This window comes from Phasianus colchicus, chromosome 1, assembly GCF_987193195.1.
Source record: "Phasianus colchicus chromosome 1, bPhaCol1.hap1.1, whole genome shotgun sequence".
NCBI lineage: Eukaryota > Metazoa > Chordata > Aves > Galliformes > Phasianidae > Phasianus > Phasianus colchicus.
In genome coordinates, this window is record NC_143436.1 from 197048433 (window position 1) to 197073075 (window position 24643).

Consider the following 24643-nt stretch of genomic DNA (forward strand, 5'->3'; position numbering starts at 1 on the left):
GTTAGAATGACGTTTTTCTGAGCGTGAATGAGGCCAGCTTCCATCTCACTCATTCTTAGACTTCTTGATAAGCTTCTTGATGGCTTGGAGATGCACGTATTTATTTCTCTAAAGCATTCTTGGCTTAAGAGCTTCCCAAACTATGTACTGGCTGAGCTGTAAGCTGACTATTTAAGAAGAGCCAAGATACTACTGCAGGTAGAGTATCTCAGTCATACATACTTGGGAGTTTTCAGGAGGAAAAAAGTGGCTTTCTGGTTAAGAAAGTGTGTTGTATCTAATGCCTAAACTATTTGAGTTCTGGGGAGCAGATTGGTTTATATGGCATCTCTGGGATGGGTAAGGCTAGAACTGATAGAGATGTGGAAAATGTGCTAATACTGCCAGAATTCAGGTCAGAGAAGAAAACGTTTCTTTCCATTGTAACCAGAGGGACTCTTACATAACTGTTCTTGAGCCAGCTTAAGAGATAGCAAAGTTTGGGTGGGGGGAGGGGAAAAAAACCATACTGCTGATAATCCACAGAATCAAAAAATAGGATCAGGCTCCTGGGAACAAAAAAGGACCTGTTGGAGGTAATGCTCTGCTAGACTGACAGAAACTTAAATGAGTGTCAAATCAACTGTGAGCCAAACAGATCTGCTGTCGCAAGTCAGCTGGACTGTATCTTAATGCAGAGATACCTGTGCTGGTTTACAAACTGAATCCTCCCCTCCCTGGAAAACAGCTTTCAGGCTCTAGCAAGTGGCGTGGAACGTGTAGATGTTGTACTAAGGAACATGGTTTAGTGGGGAAGTATTGGTGGTGGATGGATGGTTGGACTGGATGATCTTGGAGGTCTTTTCCAATGTTGGTGATTCCAAGGCTTCCCGTGCCTCACTTCGACCACAGTGCTCTCATATCAGGGATGCAGGGGTAATCAGAGATCATAAGCTCCTGCAGTGATTAAGAAGATGGAACACTGATGCAGAGCTTCTGGCTTTCAGTTGAAAATAGTTCTTAAGAGAAGGGAAAACAGTTGGACTGCCATCTTTGGAAACTAAGGATGTACACTTATTTTTTTCATTTATTTTTCATTTATTTTTCTTTCTCATGGATGATGGATTAACCTGTTAATGTGTTGTGCCAGTGCTGATGCCTTCTGCTTTGTGCTTTTGATGATCCCTTGAGCAGGACACCGGGCATTTCTGTAAATGGAGTAATGCATTGGGCCCTGTAAACATCTTGAGAGCAAAAGAAAGTGGTTGGCTGAGTTTTCTTCTACTCTTTAATACATTGTTGAGAGGGAGATTTCTTTGCTTAGAATGCTTGAAGGGATTTTTTGTACAAGCAATGGTATGAAACTGTTTTTCCTCATTGAAAAAAATATGTATTTTTTCCTGCAGCTCAGGTAATTCTTTACATCCTTAATGCAGGGTTTTGTAGAATCACAGAACCATGAAGGTTGGGAAAGCCCTCCAAGATCCCCAAATCCAACCCCAACCCACCGCCCCATGCCCACTGCCCACGTCCCCCAGTGCCACATCCCCACAGTTCTGTAACAGCCCAGGGATGGTGACCCCAACACTCCCTGTGCAGCTGTGCCACTGCATCACCACTCCTTTGGAGAAGAAATGTTTCCTAATATCCAACCTGGTATGTTGCAATCTTCTGCAAATTTGCATAAGCTAACTCTTGCTAAATGCAATCCTTGTATTTCTCTGCTGCATACCTTCTTATTTGTGGCCTGAAGCATGTGTGGCATTTGGGAGTACTCTTCTTTTTCCTCTCTGTGTAATATCATGCAATCATCATAGAATGGCTTGGGTTGCAAAGGACCACAGTGATCATCTACTTTCAACCCCCTGCTATGTGCTGGGTCGCCAACCAGCAGACCAGGCTGTCTGGATGCCCTTTTCCCTATTACTAATCAGCCATTATAATCAGCCTCGCTGGTGTTTTTGCTTCTGATTGATTTCCCAGTTCCATTCTCCTCCTCCCTTCTCCAGTCTGAAATGCTCTCTGAAGCATTGCACCACTCTCTGCTGTGGCAGAGATGAATGCCCCCTTCACTTTTCCATTCCCATATGTACTGTCCCAGTTCTATAGCTGGCGTTTTCTTTCCTTCTTGGACAGCTCTTTTCCTTTGGAATTAAGTGCTTTGGTTTATCCAGCCTGGATGCGGGTGGCACTGAACTTAGGTATGCTTATCAAGGGAAGAGTAATTCTTGTGTTGGTTTACCCTTGAGTTTTCAGGAGTGTGTAAAAACCATTCCAACAACAACAGATATTGCTAGCTGGTGGTTCTTTTTCTAAAAATTAGTATTTTCTAGTCCTTATAAAGGCCTAATCCTGAAATTTCTCTGCATTCACACTTGCACAGATGCTTGGTTAGCAACTTGGTACTTTCTCTTAATGTGCTAATAAGCCAGTATTTTTTAAGTGTGTTCAAGGAGTAGCAGATATTGGCTTGATCCTCCACCCAGCAAGTTATTTAATGGGAGATGCTCTCAAAGTTTCTCTATTTAGCTAAAACAAAGTTGTCCAAAGAGCAAACAAAGCCCTGCTTCTTTGAGGCTTATTTCAAATTCTTTCACCTTCCCTCTTGCCTTCTTTCATGTTTTCAGCTCTGTGTGCTGACTCATCTTTGATAGTGGGCTGGACTGGAACTGCTCTGCCTTTGGGGAGGCTCATGTGATCCTGTTCCACCCAACAGTGACTCTTTCAGAGTTTGGCTGTGCATACTGCTCAGTGCATTGGAAGAGGCTGATGCTCTGGGGCATGGCTGCTTGGAGGATAGGAGGGGTAATGGAGGGCAAAGAGTATGGGACTGGGGAGACTTATGCAAGCAGACTGAGTTTACTTAGAAAAACAAGCTGACAATAAAGGTATTTTTAGCTCTTGGCTAATGCGTGGAAATCTGCTGGTGGATGGTAGCCAACATGGTTCCTACAGGGACATGGTTAGAGGCCATGGTGGAGATGGGTTGGTGGTTGGAAATGATCTTAGAGGTCTTTTCCAGCCTTAAGGGTTCTACGATTCGATGTAAACGGGCTCTTAATCTGAATTGACTCAAGATGAAGACCCAACGTGAACCACTAGATGTGAAGTGAGCCAGGCTGGAAGTAAAACGCTGAATCCTGGAAGCTTTGTGTGCAGCTGACCTGCCCTCCCAAGTTACATAGGGTAATTCTCCCAGGAACCTCTTAGTAACTACACCCAAGAGGTACTGTTCTGTGGGAGACTTCTGGTCCCCAAAACCCTTCTCTGCTTCCCTGTAAAGCTGCTTTTTGGGCTGTGTTCTGGACACCAGGTGTATGACCTGCCTGAGTGGGTGCTTCTGTCATCAGAGTAAGCACAGCTTTGCAGCCCAGCAAGTGTTTGTTTTGCTTTGTGCTTACATAAGGATGGCTCATCAAAAGATTTGCAGGATGCCTTTTTGTGTGTGTTTTGTTCCCCCCCCCCCCCCCCCTTTCCCTGATACTGAAAGGTCTGCTTTGGCTCTGCTTGTGTCATCTTTTGTGATGACATCCATGTCTTTCTAGGTAGGAACAGAAAGGTCATCTTGTTGAATGAACACGTTTCCTCTAAACAAACTATTAGCAATGACTGAACGCCTGAATAACTGGTCCTTAATCTGTGGTGCTGAGCACTCTGCCCTGGTAAGCATTTTCATGTGGGTTTTCTTAGTGGTGGTGGTGGTTGTGTTGTTTTTATTTTATTATTTTTGTTCTTCCCCTACTGCATTGTCCTAGAATCATAGAATCACTGATGATGGAAAAGACCACCAAGATCATCCAATCCAATCACCCACCTACCACCAATATTTCCCCACTAATCCACATCCCTTAGTACACATAGTCACAGGACTAGTAAAGAAAATTACCCCTCTTTTTCTGAGTGTGTGTTTGTTTGTTTGTTTTCCTAGAATGATGAGTATTTCTCGGGGAAGGGAAGAAAAATACTCATCCTTTTGCATTTTCTCTCTGGGTTCCTGTGGGACTAACTGCTTAGCTGCTCCAGATGTTTGGATGAGTTGCTCTGGGCTGGAGGCAATTCCCACCAAACTACATAACTCTGTATTAACAGACCCCTTGGGTTCTTGCCTGGAGACCATGTTCTTTGCAGCACGAGGCTAAGGATCATTAGCAGTGACCTAAAGGGACGCTGGGGCTTTGAGGCACATTGAATGTAGAGCTTTGCATCAGTATTTCCAAAGCCTATAGTAATCTTATCAGAATTTGCTCTGGATATCGTTGCTTGATTTACATCAATTGCCTGCTTGCTGTGAAGGAGAAGAGGAGAAAGATGTAGAAATAGCTCTAAGGATGGTCAGTAATGCTTGGCTTTCATGAGTTATCATGAAGAGCAGAAGTATCCTATTTACTCACTTCTAAATTAAATCCTGTTTAGTTTTACTGTGAGCCTCGCTGTGAGTGGGGTGGAGGAGGGATGGCTGGATTGCTGTGAAGGCAGTTTGCAGATGCCATTGTTTAACTCTAAAGGTAATTTTCTTGTATCCACCACTCTATTTGTCACTGTTCATAGCATGCTGGATTGGGGTCCCATTGGCAACTGCCTGGAAAAAGCATGGTTAATGCTGGAGAGGGCTCTGGATTGGACTTGTTTTAATGCCTGTAGTACTGAGAGACCTCAAAAATGTTTGAAAGCACTTTAATATGTTTTGGAGTTGCATCAGTAAATGAGTTGGAATCCCTCACGGCCTGTCCCTTCCATAATGAAAACAATATAGTAGCTGATGCAACTGACAGATGGGGTTTTGCATTTAGTTTTTATTAGAACAGGACTCTTCAGGCATGGGTTGGGATTGACTCTGCATCTCCCCTGGGAGTCACCCTGTGGGTGGAGGGGGTGGTGGTTCCCTTCCTGACCTCCCCCTCCCATTTTCCTCTGTGTGTCAGTTCTACTGCCACTCACAATGGCCTTGACCAGAATTTTGGGATGCTTTTTTGAAACTGGAAAGTACTCGAGAGTGTTGCAGCTGCTTTCCAAGTCAAATGAGAATTCCCTTCTCTTGAAAGATTTACGCTGCTGCAAACAGAGTAAAAGCACTTTGTCCTTATTCATGTTTTCCTAAAGATCAGCTCCCGTGTTTTGAAAGTGTCAGCAATCAAGAGTATTTACCTGTATGAGCAGCTGTGTGATCTGGTGGCTGTAGCCTGTCTGCCCTTACCTGCTTGTTTCCCTTGCTGCCGTTTTCATGCACCACAGTGTCTAGGTTGAGCTTGTAAATCCTCTGGGAGAGAAAATGTCATGTCTGCATCTCCTTGCATTGAACAGAGACTGATTTATACAGAACTGGAAAGAATTCAGCCATAACTGGAAAGAGGCTTTAGGAAAGCAAGAGAAACCTGTGCTCCACTGAATGTCTTTGGAACAGGAGGCAGGGAAACTGGGCTTGAGTTCATCCTCTGTTAGAAGTTAAAATATCTGGAGGATATTATGGGATAAGGGAGTGTATAGTTTTTGGTCTTGCCTTTGTTTCAGTGTTTTGTGTGTGTGTTGTTCTGGAAGTTGGGACTCCTGTGGGAGCTGGCTCTTGGTGTTTTATTTCCTCATGGAACCACAAGCTTGCTCAGGTTGGAAGGGATCTCAGGAAGGCTCTTCTCCACTCGTCCTGCTCAGAGCAGCACTAAGCCCACGCCGGGTTGCTCAGAGCTTTGTCCAGTCAGGTCTCTCCAAGATGGAGCTTGTGTAGCCTTCCAGAGACACCTCTAGCACCTTCTGGAGTCAGAATTGGTGGCTTCATTTTTCAAGAGACCTTTTGCATGTGTTCTTCATGAACCTCTTGGACCACTTTTTGTGCTCATGTCACGTCTGGCCTTCCTAGGCATGAGGCAGCATCTCTCATCATCATCACAGTGGATTCTTGCTAAGGACTTTGATTATTTCTTCCACATAACAAAGAGGGGGTTAACAATCCTTCTTTATTCACCACCTCTTAATCCATGCTGACCATTCACAGCGTCATAGAATCATTGAGTTTGGAAGAGACCTCCAAGATGGCCAGCCCAACCCCAGCCCACCCCACCCTGCCCACTGCCCACATCCCTCAGTGCCACATCCCCATGGTTCTGGAACACCTCCAGGGATGCTGACCCTCCCACTCCTTGGGGGCAGCCTGTGCCAGTGCCAGACTGCTCTTTGGAGGAGAAATTCTTCCTAATATCCAGATACTTGATCATCTCGGTCATCTCCTGGGCTTTGTTAGTTAGCTCATGGCCTTTTTGGAGTGTCCTATCCAAAGGTTAACGCCTGGAAATCCTTGCCAGCGTTAGAAGGTCTGATTTGGAACAATGAGAAGGAAAGAAAAAGTGCTAGAGGTGGAAGCTCTCCAAAATCAGGAAGACAGGATTGGCTTTGTGTCTTTCACGTCACCAGATCCTGCCAACTATTTTCTTTTCTGATTACTTTGGCCACAGGACATCCACTGTGTTTGCAGTGGGAAGGAGCTGGCTGTGCAATTAGCCTTATCAAGTTAATTTATGCATTCTTTGTGCACAAAGCCAAAACAGTATCCAGCTTGTAGAACAAGGGAGCTACAGAGGAGCAGCTAACCACTATGGAGCAGTGAATGTTTGCTTTGGGAATGGATGCAGGAATAACATCTTGGAAGATGCAGAAGGAGCAGCTCTTGTGCATGTGGTCATCTCGTGCTCGGTGTGACTGGTGAGCGTGTTGTGGGGCAGAGCTGCACACGTAACCTGCAGAAAGCAAGTTTGGGAGGAAAGATGTAGCCACTGTATGGGAACAAATTTGCTGCTTCCCTAATTGAGCCTCTCTGCTGTGTATGTAAGAACGTTTATGAAGAATGGCTCGTACAGCCGCATGGAAGGAATCAATCATAGGAAATAAAGAGCTTGTAATCCATTTAACTAGGACTTTCCACCTCTCATTAAGCCAGAGACATTCATGCTTAATTCTCTGGATAGCAGTCGCACAGCAGACGTGCGAAGTGTTGGTCGTAAAATGAATCTTGCTGTTTCTTTCCCCTTACGGTTTCAATTAAAGTGTGTGCAGTGGGTGTGGAGGCATTTTACTCCTTCTCAGTTGAGTGCTGTTGGCACGGTTCATGCAGTTCCCTTCCTGCTGGCGTGAACCAAATTTTCAGCAATGCAGCAGGGAGGATGTCAAGGGGGAAGCAGATGACAAGACCTCTATAGCAATATGTTGGACTGGCTTCTGCTCTAGCTGCTAACATCTTCCAGACGAGATGAAAACTGCCCCTCGGAGGACCAGCTAACAGAATTCACGTGTGGTTATGGTGAGCTCTGCTGCGTGTGTGTAGGAAAGGGTAATCAGGGAGGGGGAAGAAAAGCTTGTCTGTAAAGGAAACTGCATGGCAGGGTGTGCGTGTTCGAAAAACACTTCTGTTTCCACTTAGTTCCTCAGCAAAAACACATGCTGGGAATGGATAAGGCTCGGTGTAAACTTCTGTGCTTCAGCTTGGCCAAACTGGCAAAGCTCTGGAGTCTGTGGAGAGGAAAAACTGTGCAATTATTTAAGGCTTCTTAAGGTATTAATAGTTTTAATAATTAAAAAATAAAAGTTTCTTCAGTTTTTTTCAGCATCTATCTATGCTTCCTTGGTCTTGTCTTCTCCCACTGGGGGGAAAAAGATCACTTCTCTCACCTGTCTCTGTGTTCAGAACCTGCTGATGTGGTTTCATCTCTGAAACTGAGGTCACAGTGCATCCTCCTTTAGATGGTTTTTAGGTAACAGAGGTTGAACACAGAATCATAGAATGGCTTAGGTTGGAGGATACCTTAAAGATCATTGAGCTCCAAGCCCCCTACCATGGGTTGGGTGCCACCCACCAGATCTGGCTGCCCAGGGCCCCATGCAACCCAGCCCTGAGCACCTCCAGGGATGAACATGGGGTGTATTGGTCAAGATGCAGCCTTCCTCTGCTTCCAGCTTCCCCCAGACCTGCTAGGCAATGACTATTCAGTTCCATGACTCAGATGCTTCCTCTCCTCCATCTTCTGCCAAGATCAGCAGCCACTCCTGCTGGTTCTGTTTGGATCCTTGTTGTCTCACCCCAGTTTACTGTTGAGCTGTTTCTCACAGAATCATAACTATTCTGATCATGTTCTTAACTGCTGACCCACTGTGATGTCCCAAGGTGACTCCTCCAGGCATGAAACATGAAGGTTTCTTCCCATGGTCTGTCCTCTGTTTACCAGCAGTGGTATTAATGGTTTTGTTTTGCAGCATGGAAACTCCTGGAGGCTGCCTTTCCCTCTTCCAAAATGCCACTGTGCTGGCTAGCTTGAATACCACTTGAATGCAGGATGACCCTAGCAAAGGGACTGGGATCTCTGCTAGCTGACCTGGTTCAGGATTTCAGCAACCTGATTTTGAGCAGAGCTGGGGTTGTCCTTGTACCTCCGATTTAACTCATCAGCACCTTCTGGTGCCCAGCTAAACTTTTCAGTACCCCAAGCCCACCTTCACAAAGGGAAAAACAGAATGTTCTGTGACCTCCTTCTGTTTGTTTTTCTCAGATGCTACCAAGCAGATCTTTATGGGCAATGGTAAGGCCTCCTTGGAAAGTCTGATTAGCGTGTGCTTAAATGGTAGAACAGAAGCTTGGTAGCTTCTCCCAAAGAGTGGTATTATGCATTGACACAGGCTGCCCAAGGAGGTGGTGAGGTTACCATCCCCAGAGGTGTTCAGGAACCATGGAGATGTTGCACTTGGGACATGGTCAGTGGGCATGGTGGAGGTGGACTGGGGTTGAGTTGGAGATCTGACAGTTCTTTTCTAACCTTAACAATGCTGTGATTATATCTGCTCAAGCTCACTGTCTTCCTGGCATCTTCAGGCTTGGAAGCTGGCATGTGCTTACCAAATGCTGGCTCAGTAGGACGGGCCTATCCTCTCTCACAGTGTAAAGTTTACACGTTGGTTTGGCTGCCCTGGCTTTCCACGGGAAGCTGTTTGTATTTCTAATTGAGTAAATGTTCCTGTTGTGGCACTTAGTCTTAGTTTTTCTCAGCCAGAAAGCACTATAGAGAGGGAAAGTGCTTAAAGGGCTAATTAGCTCCTTGGAATGGAAATTTAGGTATTGCTATTACTTCCTTTACTGATCTTTCTACTTAAGAAAAACCAACAAAACAAAACTCCCTTTAAAACTTAACTTACAACTGAATTTCACATTTATGTTCCAGCAGTGAAATAACATTTTTGTGCCTGCCAAACAGCATTCTACCTTGCCTGGCAATTGGCAGCATTTCTGTTCGAGCACAGGAGACACTTTCCAGTGGGCAGCACAAGTTGGGCTTCCCCAGTGACACATACTCAGAGGTGGAAGTAGACCTTAACACACTCAGCCGCTAACCTAAGATGGGATTAACTCTATTCCACGTCACAACAAATTTTCCTAGCTCATTTGGATATTTTAAACTCTCCCCAACCATCTGTGTTTTCATGGCTTATAGTTGGCTTTTTCTGCCAGGAAGAACCAGGTTTTACACCTCTTAAGCTGCTTAAAACTTCTTTGCTACTTCTAAAAGCAAAGAACCTCATTAGATTTACAGCTGTGAGCAATTCATGGCGCACTGACAGGAGTTGTTGCCCATCTCTCCACCAAACACAGAAGAACAAATTATTTTCTCGCTGACATTGCCAGGAAATTTGTGAAAAAGGAGCAAAACGTGTCCTGTGCTGCCTCTTAATGAGAAGCCTTGGTGTCCTATCTACGCTTTGCCTGCATCTTGCAGTAAGTTCAGAACATGTTTGTAGTTTCATCTGATTCCTTAAAAAATTGTTTATTTAAGAGTAGTGGATGTCTGAAGAAGGAGGGCTCTGCATAAGCCTTTTCTGAGCTGTTCTCTGGCAAAACCTTTAAACTCCAAACAAGGAAAATGTGCCCCTTCTGGACTTTCTGTTCCTGTTGTTGTTTGGGGCAGGTGTTGGGGATGTCTTGTTTATCATGGTATTTCATTGCCTGAAGTGACTTCATTTGCGTCCATGTATTAAAGATCTGTTTTGTGCAGAAGTCTTTGAGAGAAGCAAGAAATGGAGTCTGAACAGACTGCCCAGGGAGTGCTGGGGTCACCAACCCTGGAGGTGTTGCAGAACCATGGAGATGTGGCACTGAGGGGCACCATCAGTGGGCATGGTGGGATGGGTTGGGGTTGGACTTGGGGATCTTAGAGGGCTTTTCCAACCTTAATGATTCCATGATTCTGTAATTGGATAATTCCCCTGTTGAGGAATCGTTTGCCACATGCTGTGATTCCATCTCTTGGGGCACATGCATGTAAATGTTTCATCTTCACTCTGTGAAGTGCCAATACAACCTGTGTGACTCCACCTTGTCATTACAAGTAAAAAGACTGCAATATAGTCTTAATGATGTTGGAATGATCTGTTGAACCAGTGCTGGTTACTTCCTGGCTTTGGAGGAGGGGACAACCTTGCCTTGACTGTAGCAGATGTTGGGTTTTCAGAACTACACCAGTGTCCTGACTTGCAAGGTTTTTTTGTTAGGGCTCAAACTCGTGCAGAAAGAGGAGATTGCATTTGGTTATTGCTCTGTCAGAAGTTTGCACAGGTTCTTTCAGTGATCTGTTCTGCTTCTTCAAACCTTTTAAAATGTGATGCACAATACGCACTTAGTTTGTGGAAAATGTGAAAAAGCTGGATTGCAGAGGGTATTAGTACTGCGCTTATTTATTTAGTGAGATTAAAGAATAAGTTTTTCTTCTGTAATCCCTTTGAAGTGTTTATCTTTTGAAGTCTGAATTCTCATTAAATCGAAGCGTACAACCCCCAAACTACGTGCTGCCCTGGTTTCAAAGCTTTAATTAAAAAAAAAAAAAAAAAGCACCAAAAAACTTAAGAACAATAAACAACAGGTCAGACCCATAGGGGCTACACGTCATCCAGATCCTGACTATTTGGGTCATCACTCAACACCTTGTGAATCAGAGTGACTCAGTGGGGCGTCTCCTAGAATTGGGATGCAGTCATAGGGTTTTTGGCATCAGTAGGCATCAGGGTTACACAGTGCTGTTCCCCTTGATAGATGTAAGAGTTCTCTGATAAAAATGGGCTAGAACATAACAACTTCTTGTTGTTCTTCAGGAGTTGGGTGGCCGTATCTTGGGCACCTTCCACCACTGAGACGCAGAATCTCAGTGATTGAGGCTGTTTGTGGCTTTGAGGTCTTCTCTTGCTGTCCCTGCCATGAAATTAAATTTCCCTCTTACAAGTTGAGACGTTCTGGGTCTGAGCCAAGAAAATGTGGGAAGTACTGCTCAGTGTATGCATATAGATTTCCCCTTGTGGGAACGGCTGTAGCAAACATCCCGTCTATAAGAATCATCCTGTTATTAAACAGGTGGGGATATTGTCCCTCTTCCATTTCTGTCTTCCAGCCTGGGGAAAATGAAATGGCATTACTTTGTTTTGGATGAGTTCAGCTTATTAAAGAAAATATTGTTATTATGAAGACTGTGAAGAGTCAGTGAAAGTCACAAGGATTTAGATCAGTTCTCTTTTGTGCTTTAAAGCATTTCAGTCCTGGCTGGGCAGAAGGGATTGCTTTTAGTGCATGGAACTTGGAGGCTTGCTCTTGAAGAGCTGAACTACCAATATTATGAAAATACTTTAAGAAAATCAGGATTTCCTATTTTAATTAGGGAAACAATTGACCTGCAGGCTTATGAGAATGTTAATAGGATAACTGGTTATCAGTAATGTTCTCATGTAATCATCATAGGTAATTACTTGCTTAATAAGGTCTTGTGCATAACTAGCTTGATAGAAGTTGTAATAAGAGATGGAGATGTTGAAATTTGACAGAGAGTCTTGATAAACAGTGATCCTGTGAGTCACAAATGAGAGGAAAAGCATTATCTTTAATGTAGAAAGCTCTTTTAAAATGGATTGGTAAAAACAAAACAAAAAACAAAACAGAAAAAAAATCTCAAACAATGGAGTTTGTATTTTCTGCACCTGTTTGACTGTCCATTGCAGGGGAGTTGGACTAGATGACCCTTAATGGTCCCTTCCAACTGTAAGGATTCTGTGATTCTCAGTTTACTTGAGCCTGATGTTTGGGAGATTGCACTTTGTGTGCTCGGATCAGATTGTCACATTGCTGTGATGCCTTTTGGCAATGCTAAATATGAGATGGGACATGAAGGTATGACTGTGATGGCAATGGTATTTCTCTTCTATCCTCATCACCTTCCCAGCAAATCTGCCTCTCCAAAGCTATGGCCTCCCACGTTTCCTCCTTTCAAATCCAACAGTGACTGCATTTTCCACTGGCTTGGTCCTTCCACCTGTACCTTGATGGATGGGGATGCAGGCCACAGTTGTCCTCCTCTCCCTGACTGGCTGAGCCCACTCCATCTCCTTGACTTCAGAACTCTTAAAAGTCCATCAAAACATCACAGAATGATAGAATCACCAAGGTTGGAAAAGACCTCCAAGAGCATCTAGTCCAACCATCCACCTATCACCAATATTCTCCATTAAATCATGACCCTCAGTGCCACACCTACGCTATATATGCTTTTGTGAGGCTCCCATTGACATCATCATGTAAATCACTGTTAAATCCTGGCCGACCCCACAGCTGTTCAGAGTAGTATTGCCCATGGTGCTGCTGGATGTGCAGCAAGCTGCTCGTCTCAGGGCTATTAAAAGCTTTGTCCTGAGTTGTTGAATGAGATCAGTGTGACCTGTGTGAAACTGGGTTGGTAGATGAAAACTGAATGGGCATTGCAAGGGAGGACTTGGGTTGTACCAAGCCTTGTGGGAGGGTGAGGTGCTGTCAAACCTGGCATTCACTGGCTTCATTCGTGTTATATTTGCCCAGTGCACTTAAGGATTTGTGTTGTTGCTCTTCTTGTTTCTAAAATAACATCGAGGTTGAATAGTAATGGCTTAATGGTTGATCCCACCTGCTCTGTTCTCCCCCCAGTCCACGTTTCTGTAAGGCTACAGGGATGGAGGAGTTAATTCATGCGGACAAAAAAAATCCAAATTTTTTAGGCCAGATCTCCCCAGAGAGCTTCCCTTTCAAAGCTGCAACTTGAATTCTCTTTTTCTTTTTTCTTTTTTTTTTTTTTTGGTTCCAAAAGCTATTTGGAAAGGAATAATGTGTTGCAGACTGAAACGGATACCAACAGTCCAGTATCTCAGGAATGCAGTGTGTGCTAATTGGGCATCCTGGAGCTTTCAGATAACGATCCCGCTGCATTTGCAGATGGACTCTTCCCTGCTCCCTGCTTTTTGGACAAGCTGGCTGGCAAATCTGGTTGTTCAGACCTACCATGTTTGCAGCCAGTGGCAGACAATGCATCTTTAAAATCAAGGTTGATGGGTTGCGTGGGTTTGTTTTTTAATTTCTTTCCCCCCTTCTGGTGCGTGTTGGCTGGATTTGAATAATTAATGTATGTTGTCTTGCTTCCTGTTTTCATTTCTGTATGTAATGCTAACCAGCAGAGGTTTGAATCATTCATAGCCTGCTTTCTCCACCTCAAAGCTGTAGATGTCATGGGAACAGTGATTATTTGGTATGGACTTTCTGTTTCTCTTTATTAAATCCATTCCTGGAAGCAGAAGTAAGTATTCAGTCCGTGATCTCAGCCAAGCAAAGATCTCTGGACAGATGGCATCCCTGTTGCAGTTCTGTTGGTGTGCTTTTATGAGCAGCATTGTGCTGTGCCTCAGTCTCTTCTGCTGCTCAGAGGTTTGTATGTGTGGTGGGGAGGATGGGAGCTGCATTTCATCTTTTCCTATCTGTTCCTTCTGTGCACGAATGCCCTTCTAATGGCATTTGTGGAGAAGAGGGAATGCTTTTAGGCTTGCAGGTCGTGCCTTGTGTGATTCAGGGCTGTGCATTTAGGAATGGCTTTTTCTGAACTCATGTTGGATTTCATGTCTTTGTGCTTTTCCTGACCTACCCTATGGAGGGCAGCCTGAAATGGATGGAGAAGCATCCTAAATCTAAGGGCTCCCATAACATCTGCCCATGCTGTGTTCAGCAAGAGGGCGAGGGCAAGAGCTTCACTTGATGGGCTATGGACCCTTCTCATCTGTTTTTTCCTTTTCCAATCTCTTCCAACCAAAATATTTTGACCTTCTTGGTTGTTTTTGGTGGATTTTGCTGCTTTTTAAAACCTCCATCTGACTTCTGGTAATGATTGGTGGATGTGCTTTTTGGCTGCCCTTTTGCACTTGGAAGGCACTTAGGCCCTCTGTGCTGAGACAGGAGTCTGGAGATGCTGGGTTAGGTACCACTGATGGAGACTGGGGGAGATTCTTCAGAACTGGGCAATAAACCTGAACTCCTTGCATCTGCCCAGGCTGTTGGTGTTCCTGGTGGGACTTTTCTTTAGAAAGAAGAGTTGATTGCTGGTCCCTCTCCATCCAATAAGTACATTTGTACCTTGCTAAAGCAATGCTATTTGAAAATGCTTTGGTGCATCCCTGTGCTGTGGGTGTGCAGCTTACCGTTGTGAAAATTCATGCCTTAACAGGTAGCTTTGCTGGACATGCTGCTGTGAGAAGGTGGGATGTGTTTGTATCTTGAACTGGTTGATCTGGGGATACTGGTGGAAGCCCTGCCAGCAAAGTCCTTCCTGTACATGCTAACATGATCCTTGTTCAGAATCCCTCCCCAGCCTTATCAGTGGTTTCTCACGAACTTAAATGTTTGACATCTTTTTCTGGGAGGATATGACTGCTCCCTCATCTTGTGTTACTCTTTGGTCATGGCCCATCCCTGTCAAACAGCAGCACTGACTGTCATCATCTTTTCTAGCTTCAACTTTGTTTTTTCCTATGTTGTCACCCCTTTAGATTGGCAGCTCTTTTGGTACGTAGGAGTTTGTGCATGGATGGATATAGCTCTTATCTCTGGAAGCCCCTGGTACATTTTCATCAGGCTATAATGATGCTGACTGTGTCTCATATCTCTAAAATTTTGCATTATAAAGCCGATGAAGCTTCACGTAGGGACTTAATGATAAACGCTCTAGCCTCAGCAGCCCTAAGGGAATGGTGGATCCAAGACTTGCATAACACATGAGATTTATTATTGCTGAAGGGCAGCCTCCATCCACATGCTCTTGGTTCTTCGGATGAATTGGATTTCTGATTAAAAAATCAGAATTTGCCAGCTTTGGCTGTGTTGTGTGGTGTCATTTTTCCAGGGGTCTGGGCTGGAGAAGATGGGTTTGGTGGGTTGATGGTTGGACTAGATGAAAGCAGTCTTCTTCAACCTACATGTTGCTGTGACTTAAAGAGGCAGTGGCTTCCCAGAAAAGTGGACTGCTGAAGAGCTCAGGTGCAGCACTTCTGGTTGAGATTGCTTTGCAATTCCTGTAAGCTAGCAAATAAAACACCTGGTTAAAGCTTTTAAAGACGGAGATGCTCTGTTCTCATCGCACACAACTAAAGCAGAAAGAAGTGGAAATTGTGAAAGATGTCCTTTGGAACTGAGTTCATGTAGGCTTTCTCATAGCAACAGCTGTGCTCTGCTAGGTTTCCAGGCAGTGAAATGTGGCTTGATGGTAGGGTTGTTAATAGGCTGTGCATGAATTTTGTATCCCATGTCCTCATGTAATTATTTGTTGTTCTGGAACTTCAGGGCACAGATCATGGCTTTTTTGAAGTCTCTGAAATAGAACTGAACTTTGTGTGTCCTCAGCATTTCTGTCCTATTCCATCTGACAGCTGTTTCTGCCTGCAGTGTGTAGGGATGGCAGCCTGGGAAACTCGCATTGCAGGGACAAACCAAAGCAGACAGAAGCTGAAGGAGGGGAGATAAGAAGCAACTTGTGCTGTGACTAATGCTGAGTTTTATAAATAACGTGAGAAAAAAATGGAGTGCAGGTGGGGAGGTGACCTCAAGCACAGAGGTGGCACAGAGCCTGGGGCAGAGCACAGAGGTGTTCTGATTAGCAAGGAGCTCTTGTTGCAGACTGGATGTGTTTGTACCTCTGTCCTGTCCATCCCCAGGGGATGGATAAAAACACGTGGGGATGTGGGTTGACTCCAGACAGCAAATCCTATGCATGGATCCCTGAGCTGTGCAAAGTGCCTTAGAGAGAGACGTCCTGACAGGGCAAAGTTATGTTCTGACAGAAAAAGAGGCAGAAGAGCTACAGATTCTGAATTCTGCAGGCACAATAGCTATGGTCTGGTGGGCAGCATCCAACCAGCAAGGTCTGTCTGCCTGCAGGATGCTCAGTGCTTGCTGGTGAAAGCCAGGACAAGGCTGCCCTAGACTGTCAGCATGAAAATCAAAAGCTGGAAGGGCTGAGCTGTCTGTACCCTTGTTGCAATGTCTTAGCCCTGCCACAGTGTTCACAACACACACAACGTGCCCTGTGCATTGGCTGTGATGAAAAGTCAGGTCAGCCCAGTTCTTAGATGTTTCCTTCCACATGACAAGGCAATGAAAGGTTCTTAGATGGCTAGAATACATCTTTAAGTCATGTCATGTGTTGAGGTAGCCACTGATGCATTGAATCATGAAGGTTGGAAAAGACCTCTAAGATCCCCAAGTCCAACCCCAGCCCACCCTCACCATGCCCACTGATCGTGTTCTTATCCCCATGGTTCCTAAAAACCTCCAGGGACAGTGACCCCCCCCACCTCCCTGGGCAGTCTATTTCTGACTGAAAGAGCCTGACTGCTCTTTCTGAGAATAATTTGTTCCTTATATCCAACCTGATGCCAGCGAGGATGTTGCTACTCTGAGCTGAGGCAGCTTTTTGCAAGATGTGAGTGCTGGGGATGCTGCATGCAAGAAATGGTTGTCCAAGAGAGGGTGAGATTTGCATGCATTCCATGCACACAACTTTGCATGCTCTGGGCAGGCAGCTGAACACTCTGCAAGCCCAGTGGTGGATGAACATCATTCACAGGGCATGAATTGTGCAGGCAGCAGCAATGTGTGGGGTTGCAAGGTGTGCAGCAGTGCACCAGCAGCCTGTAAAACCCTTGGTGCTCCAATGGCAAACAGAGCAGCTTGGTCTCTTGGGGTGTGTTTGATGGAAAGGAGATTGGGTGAAAGCTGCATCCCTGCAAGTGCTTGCTGGTTATGTTTTGTAGAGAGGTGGAAGGTGCTGTCTGCCTTTTTTGCACACACAAGTGTCAGCACCTCATCTGGGACTGTTTTGCAGGCTCCATAGGATGCTTGTGATGAACTGATTGTACCTTGGCTGGGTTTCAGCCTCACAGAGGTTGAACTCTGAATCAATTTTAAGGTTGTGCTTGTGGCAGGTAAAGCTCTTTACTTTTCAATCACGTATATAGACCTGCTCTGGGCAGCAAGTCAACTGCTCTTGTCCTCGTGTGGCTTTCCTTACTGATAACTCGGATTCTAGGAATGCATTCTCTTTTGGAGATGTGGGAGAAACAGCACAAGGAAACAAATCTTGCAAACTGATTAAACTTCTCAGACTTATAGAGTAACAAGCTGGAGATACTGGCTGGGCTGGGAATAGATCTGATTATCATTCCTCCTCTCCCGGTAGCCAGAGGGCATGGTTAATTATTAAATTGCTTGTTGAAGTATTGAAATATCCCTTGGAACTTAATTTCCTTTTCTCCCCCCTTTTTTCTTTTTCCTTCCTCTTGCTGAAGGGCTCTCCCAGGACCTGATGGCTTTCTGATACGTCGCTCCTGAGGGGCTGGCAGGAGCATGGTTAAACACCAACCACTGCAGTACTACGAGCCACAGCTATGCTTATCATGCCTGACCGGGATCTACGGCTGCCGGTGGAAACGGTACCAGCGGTCACATGATGACACTACCAAGGTGGGTGAGAACCCAACCAGAAGCCTGGGAGGTAAAGGAGAACGTGGACTGAAAGTGCTGGGTGCTTGGGTTTTGTTGGCTTGGAAAGATTGTGGAGATTCGTGGTTCTGTGGCTGGAGGTCTGGGAGAAGTCATTACCCTATAGCTGATGTTGCAGATGGACATGGGTATCTGGCTGTGGTGCTCAGTGGGACTGAGGCTGTGGTATCTGGTTGTGGTGCTCAGTGGGATTGAGACTGTGGTATCTGGTTGTGGTGCTCAATGGGATTGAGATTGTGGTATCTGGTTGTGGTGCTCAGTGGGACTGAGACTGTGGTATCTGGTTGTGGTGCTCAATGGGATTGAGACTGTGGTATCTGGTTGTGGTGCTCAATGGGATTGAGATTGTGGTATCTGGTTGTGGTGCTCAGTGGGACTGAGACTGTGGTATCTGGTTGTGGTGCTCAATGGGATTGAGACTGTGGGTGTCTGCTTGTGGTGCTCAGTGGGGTTGAGGCTGTGGGCATCTGGTTGTGGTGCTCAAAAGGAGTTGAGGCTGTGGTATCTGATTGTGATGCTCAGTGGGATTAAGACTGTGGGTAGCTGGTTGTGGTGCTCAAAAGGGGTTGAGGCCATGGGTATCTGATTGTGTTGCTCAATGGGGTTGAGGCTGTGGGTGTCCGGTTTTGGTGCTCAAAGGGGTTGAGTGGTGTTGGTTTGGCTAAATCTGTCCATATTTTCCCATTGGTGTTGGGGAGAATTCTGCTTTTAACTTGCTTCTCTATTGTTGATGTTCTTGTTCTGCCAGTTTGTGGAGGCTGCATTTCTGCATAGTCTCTGGGCTCTGTGTGCGTGGAGATGAGAACTAACTGGGGATGGAGCAGGGGGCTGCTAGAGGTGACTTCACTCCCCTGAATAAATGCTGTTTTGAAGAGTTCTGGCAGAGGGAATCCAGGCAGTCAAGGCCAGACTCCCTGGTTGTTTGAGATGAGTCCCCACGAGACCTGAGAAGTTTGTGGGAAGGATTCTGAAACAAACTGCTGTCAGAGCTGTCACATTCCATCTTCTGGGTAATGGTTGTTGTGTTCTTCTGTGCTCTTGTGTTGTCTGGTATTCTTTTTTTTTTTTTCGATGTGTGTGCATATTACATAAAGAAGGAAAAGAACTCAAACACAACTTAAATCTTGCTTGTTCTGGCGGTGGTCCCTGGGGATCCTTTTGTTGCTTTTTGAGGACTCAGTTTTGCTCCGGTGACAGTCAGCTGCTGTTTCACTTCTGAGTCAATAGGCAGAAATCTTTCAGGCAATGGAATACTTCTCCTCTGGAGAAGAGGCTGAGGGAAAAACACGTGGGTGCAAAAGATGCCATGTCAGAGTGCTCCTGGTTCTGAATTGCATCGATTGCAGGCGCTGCAGCTGGACTGGGAGCTCCTGCATGAACCGAGGAGTCATGGCTTGTGTTTGTGCAGCACAGAACAAATTTCCTTTTGTAAAGCAGAAATGTTTGGGCTGGTTTTTCTCCTCTCTTGGTATTCTCAGCAACTGTTTTTCTTCTGAAGTTTCCTTTGAGCAAATACCCAGGCACATCCACACCGGATGTGTAGTTGTGTTTCTAAGACTTGGTCAGGAAAGCAGTGAGTTACAATGTCTTGGCATGCATGCACGTACTAATTTAAATACTCAAAATGCCATATTCCTTATGTCTTATGAACCAGAACATTATGTTTCCAAGCTAAAAATCCACGGAAAATAAAATGCAACTGACTTCTGTTTTTCACTGAAATCTGGCTGCTTGCGCCGGCTTCCTTTTTAACCAGAAAATATCAGTGGCAATTTGCCAATTCTGCTTAGAATTACGTTTGTTTTTCTGGTGCTGGAGAAGAACTTGTGTTTGAAGGTAGGCTTAAAAATGTGTCCAGGCTTTGAGTCTGTTTTGAGGTATGTGTGGGTCTCAACTTCCACTTTAGTGCCCAAAAGGAGTAAACGTAGTTGTTTTGGGAGCAAGGGAAAAAAGCCTTAATTATTTATATGTCCCTGGAGGTGTCCAAGGCCAGGTTGGATGGGGCCCTGGGCAGCCTGGGCTGCTGTGAAATGTGGAAGTTGGTGGCCCTGCCTGTGGTGGGGGGTTGGAGCTTCGTGATCCTTGAGGTCCCATCCAACCTGGGCCATTCTGTGATTCTGTGATCTACAGGCTATGGAGAACCCAGGTATGAAGGTATGAAGAATCTGTTCCCAGATTCAGAAAATACCACACTGTAACCTTTACACGAAGGCTTTACAAAAGGCAGTGGCACAATTCCTGTTCTATTGCCCTGTATCCATTGCTATAGTAACTCAATCACTGCAAACCCAGAGTAGAGCCAATTGCAGCGTAATGAAAAACCTAGAGTTACCTCTAGGAAAGGCACGTATTCATACAATCTTACCTTTGTGTAGGCTACAGAAAGGCTCTCTGCATTCAATTTATGAGATATGGCTGTCTAGATCTTTCCCCCACCTGTGAGCTATGACCCAACCTTGCATAGAGCATCCTTGAAATCTGCTGTGTGTGACCACAGATGTTTTTTTTCTAGTTGTGTTGCTGCTGAGCAGCCACAGTTCTTAAGGATTCTGCTTCCCTTCACTGACATTTATGCAGATCAGGCTTTCTACTACACTTAAAAATTTACATGAAAATAAGAATTTTAATTGTATGCTTGAATCCCAAGCTTTTTTTCTTTTTGTGATGGAATTGTGATGGTCTTTTGCCTTCACCTGACCCTTTGGGAGTGCAGAAGAGGGGCTGAAGGCACACACCTGTGCACATGGCCTCCTTTTTGAATTAATTTCCATCAGTTGCAAAAAAATTCATCAGTTCCAAAATTCCATAATCCATTGTGTGGCTTTAGCTTTATTAGGATGATCCCCATTTATGGTTGTTGAGGAAGATCTGGACACATCAGCTTTGGCTTATGGTTGCCAGGCATGCTTTTAAAGTTTTAAAGTTCAGACAGCAGCAAGGTAGCTTGCAGACAGTGCGATCCTCTTGATGAACTGCCAGCAATTAAACACGGAGCAGCACTGCTAATTGTACCCTATAAACACAATGCTCCATAAGCAGCCTGTCTGCTTCACCCGAGATGACCCCGTGCTGGGCACTGCAGCTGGAAGCAGCTCTTGCTTCCAGAATATCCTTTAGCATCTTTGATCATCCATCCAGAGCTCCTGCAGGGTCAGTATCCACGTGGGAATTGTTGATGGATTGCATTACGTAAATGTGGAGTTAGATCTATCAGCTGATTTTGTGCTTTTATTGATTCCAGAGCCATGTTATTTCCACGCAGCAAATATCACGCCAGGGAAATCATCCTAGGCAGGGCTAGGGAGAGATTCTGCAGAAGAAAATTGCCATGATAATTTTTGATCTATCCAGATAACAGAAGTAGCTACATCCATTGGCTGGCTGTTTTGTTTGTTTGTTTTTGTGGTTACTAAATATTGAAGTCTTGGGTGTTTTTCAGTACTATTTAATTTGCTGTCAGAGGGGATAAAATACTGCTGCTGATTGCAAAGGGCTGTTCTGCCTGCTTACGGGCTTATCCTAGAGTCAGAATGGTTGGGATGGGAGGGACCAGCTCAGGCTGCCAGGGCTTTGTCACCTCCAGGGATGGGCTCCCACAGCTCTATGCAGCAGTGCTGGGGCATCACCACCTCTGGGAAAGAATTTCTTCCTAATATCTGACCTAAATCTCCCCCTCTTTTAGTTTAAAGCCCTTTCCCTGTGAATGATAACCATGCTCCTCAACTATGAACCCTTCTGGGATACAAGTGGGTTATCAAAATGTAACTGGGATCTTTTCTTGTCTTTCTCATTCACCCTGCAGTTTGGTTTCAGCATATATGCCATCTTTTTCCTTGTACACCAGTTGCCAAGGATGGGCAAGTGTAAGGGCCTAGTTTGGTACATGTAGAAGGAAGGGCCATCATCTGTGAATGTGAACCCAAATCACTGAATCATTAAGGTCAGAAAAGACCACTAAGATCATCTAGTCCAATCATCAACCCATCCCCACCACGCTCACCAAACCACTGGGACGCTTTCAGACCCAGGTAGCTGAAAAAACAGGACTTTTGTTGTGATTTCTGTTCTTCAGTGCCATCTCCCACATACTTAAATGGGGTCTTTTGGATGCATCCAAGGCCAGGCTGGATGTGGCTCTGGGCAGCCTGGTCTGCTGGTTGGTGACCTGCACACAGCAGGGGGTTGGAACTGGATGAGCATTGTGCTCCTTTGCAACCCAGGCCATGCTATCATTCTGTGTGGATGCTCTGTCTTTTCATTAATTCTGTATGAATGATGTCCTTCCTGGCATATTTACCATCTTTTTTCTCCCTCCCATTACTCCTGTGAGCACCATTGGGAAGTTGTGAGTGAAAGGAGCAGTGTTAGTGATGAAATCCCACATAGGCAGAAATCCCAGTGCTTTCTAGATGCCCTAATCCTCGAGGTGTGAGCCTGAGTGTCTAATAAACCACATCCTTATTAAGAACCTGAAAAGACAGTGAAACTGGAGCTAATGAGGTGCAAGTCCAAGTGCAGGAGTAGATGTCCTTGGTGGCCAATGAAGTGTTTTGTTTGCAGGGTTGGAGTTTGGACATAACATGAAGGTTTTGCTGTCCTACAAGCAGGACTTACTAAGAATCCAGCATAACAAATAAGAATAAAAAAATAAAAAATCTATGCCTTTGCTGGGGGAAATATTGAGAAGTGTTCAGAACACCTTCCTGGGGTTGCTCTGAACCTCTCTCCGTGCAACTTATGGCCATCACCTCTCATCCTATCATTTGTTGTGTGATCTTGGAGGTCTTTTCCAACCTTGGTGTTTCTGTGATTCTGTTACAAACTTTAAATTACAGTTCATAACTGTAATTTAGTAATTGTGACATCCCAAGTTTATCTTTAGTGTGAAGTGATATAAGTCCCTCTACAGGCTTAATTCTTACTCTGTTACTGGGTAAACAGAGGCAGAGAAGCCAAACTGGTCTGTGATGACTTGGTCTATTTCACCCAGTCTGGGTGAATGATGAATCCCAAGGGACATGGAGTCACAGAATCACCGAAGTTGGAAAAGACCTCCAAGATCACCAACTGTCTCCCTACCACCAATATTTCCCTCTAATCCTAACATGGATGCTTCCATTATCTCAATACTTGTGAATGTGCTTAGGAGCTTCCCAATGGCTCTGGGTGCTGTCTGTTGGATTTGAGCACAGGATCTCAGCAGCTTCTGGCACTGGGGCTGATGCCATCAGGAATTGCAGCTACCTTGGGTTCCTGCAGGTGACACACTGGAACAGGTTGCCCAAGGAGGCTGTGGATGCCCCATCCCTGCAGGCATCCAAGGCCAGGCTGGATGTGGCTCTGGGCAGCCTGGGCTGCTGGTTGGTGACCTGCACATAGCAGGGGGTTGGAACTGGATGAGCATTGTGCTCCTTTGCAACCCAGGCCATTCTATCATTCAGGCTCTGGGTAATGTTATAAATGGCCCATGGGTAGCCTGACCTTTTTACAGGTGATTGAGTAGCTCTTACAGCAATGGCTTGAAAACTTCTAATGCTTTGCCATTGCTGCTTTATTCAGAACCTTTGAAGTGCTCCATGCACAAACTCCTTGCAATAAACAGCCAGACCAGCCCCCCTGCATACACAAAGGTGCCTTGTGTCTTTTCCAACATTATGGGCCTCCAGAGTTTTATTCAGATGGTGGCATTTCCTTGTTACAGCTGCCAGATGTGCTCCCTCCAACAGTTTTTTCTTTGTGTTGTACTAATTATCTGGGTGAATAATTACGTTGCTGGAGCCCATTATTCCTTCCTCCCTCCTGCTTGCTCTTGTGCATTTTCAGGAGGGTATAGCAGATGCTGCTGCTGCTCTCCTTTGTGTAGCTGCTGTGTGCATGGTGTTGACTTAAAAAAAAAAAAAAAAAAAGATTAAGTAAGGTGAGCTCAGCATCAATGATTGTCAGTAGTTTTTTTGCCCACTTATCATAGAATCATAGTGGCTTAAGTTGGACAGGACCTCAGAGATCATCCAATTCCAACACCCCTGTTGAGGGCAGGGTTACCAGCTCAGGCTGCCCAGGATCCCATCCAACCTGGCTGTGAATGCCTCCATGGATGAGGCACCCACAGCCTCTCTGGGCAGCAGTGCCAGCACCTCACCACCCCGAGTAAAAGAATTTCTTCCTAACATCTGACCTAAATTCCCCCTCCTTTAGTTTAAAGCCATTCTCCCTTATCCAATCACTATCTGTCCATGTAAAAAGTTGCTCCTTCTCTAGCTTATAAGCTCCCCTCAAGTACTGGAAGGCTGCAGTGAGGTCCCCCTGACCTTCCCTTCTCCAGGCTGAACACCCCCAGCTCCCTGCACTCAGCCTTGGGGAACCTCACTGGTTCTCATGTGCCCACTTTTGGAACTGCCCAGGTCCCTCTGGATGCCATCCCTCCCTTTTGCTGTAAGACAGCCCCGCTCAGCTCCATCAGCAAATTACTGAAGGTGCACTGATCTCACTGTCTACATTATTGATCAAGATACTGAAGATACACCAGAAAGTCCCAAAGTGGCCACTGGTGGACCTAGTTTTCATCCTGCATGTTAGTGAAAAGCGAACTAGAATTAATAGCTGAAGACAGGTCTCAACAGTTGATGTGCATGTAGCATGAGTGGACCAGTAGATCCAAGGGCTGGTGGCCAACTTCTGTCTGTGCAAGAAAAGGAGCCTTTGTACAGCTGAGGATGGAATGGGAAAGAAAGATAGGGACAAGCTGGGACAAAACTGGAGGTCACTTTTTCCTTATATTCAAGAATTGTAGAATCATAGAATATCCTGAGC

General features: G+C 45.2%; 1 protein-coding gene across 6 annotated transcripts in view; it reads left to right on the forward strand.

Annotated features, from left to right (window-relative positions):
• Positions 1-24643, forward strand: part of GDPD5 (glycerophosphodiester phosphodiesterase domain containing 5) — a 159168-nt gene that overhangs the window by 43260 nt on the left and 91265 nt on the right. For 5 of the 6 annotated variants that reach the window (XM_090134281.1, XM_031606105.2, XM_090134285.1 and 2 more), the window contains exon 2: positions 17620-17794. In XM_090134281.1, the coding sequence (XP_089990407.1) occupies positions 17678-17794 (117 nt within the window). In that variant the 5' untranslated portion in view covers positions 17620-17677. Of the gene's footprint in view, positions 1-3619; positions 3642-17619; positions 17795-24643 lie in introns of those variants that run through there. The other variant, XM_090134284.1, reaches the window with a different exon arrangement.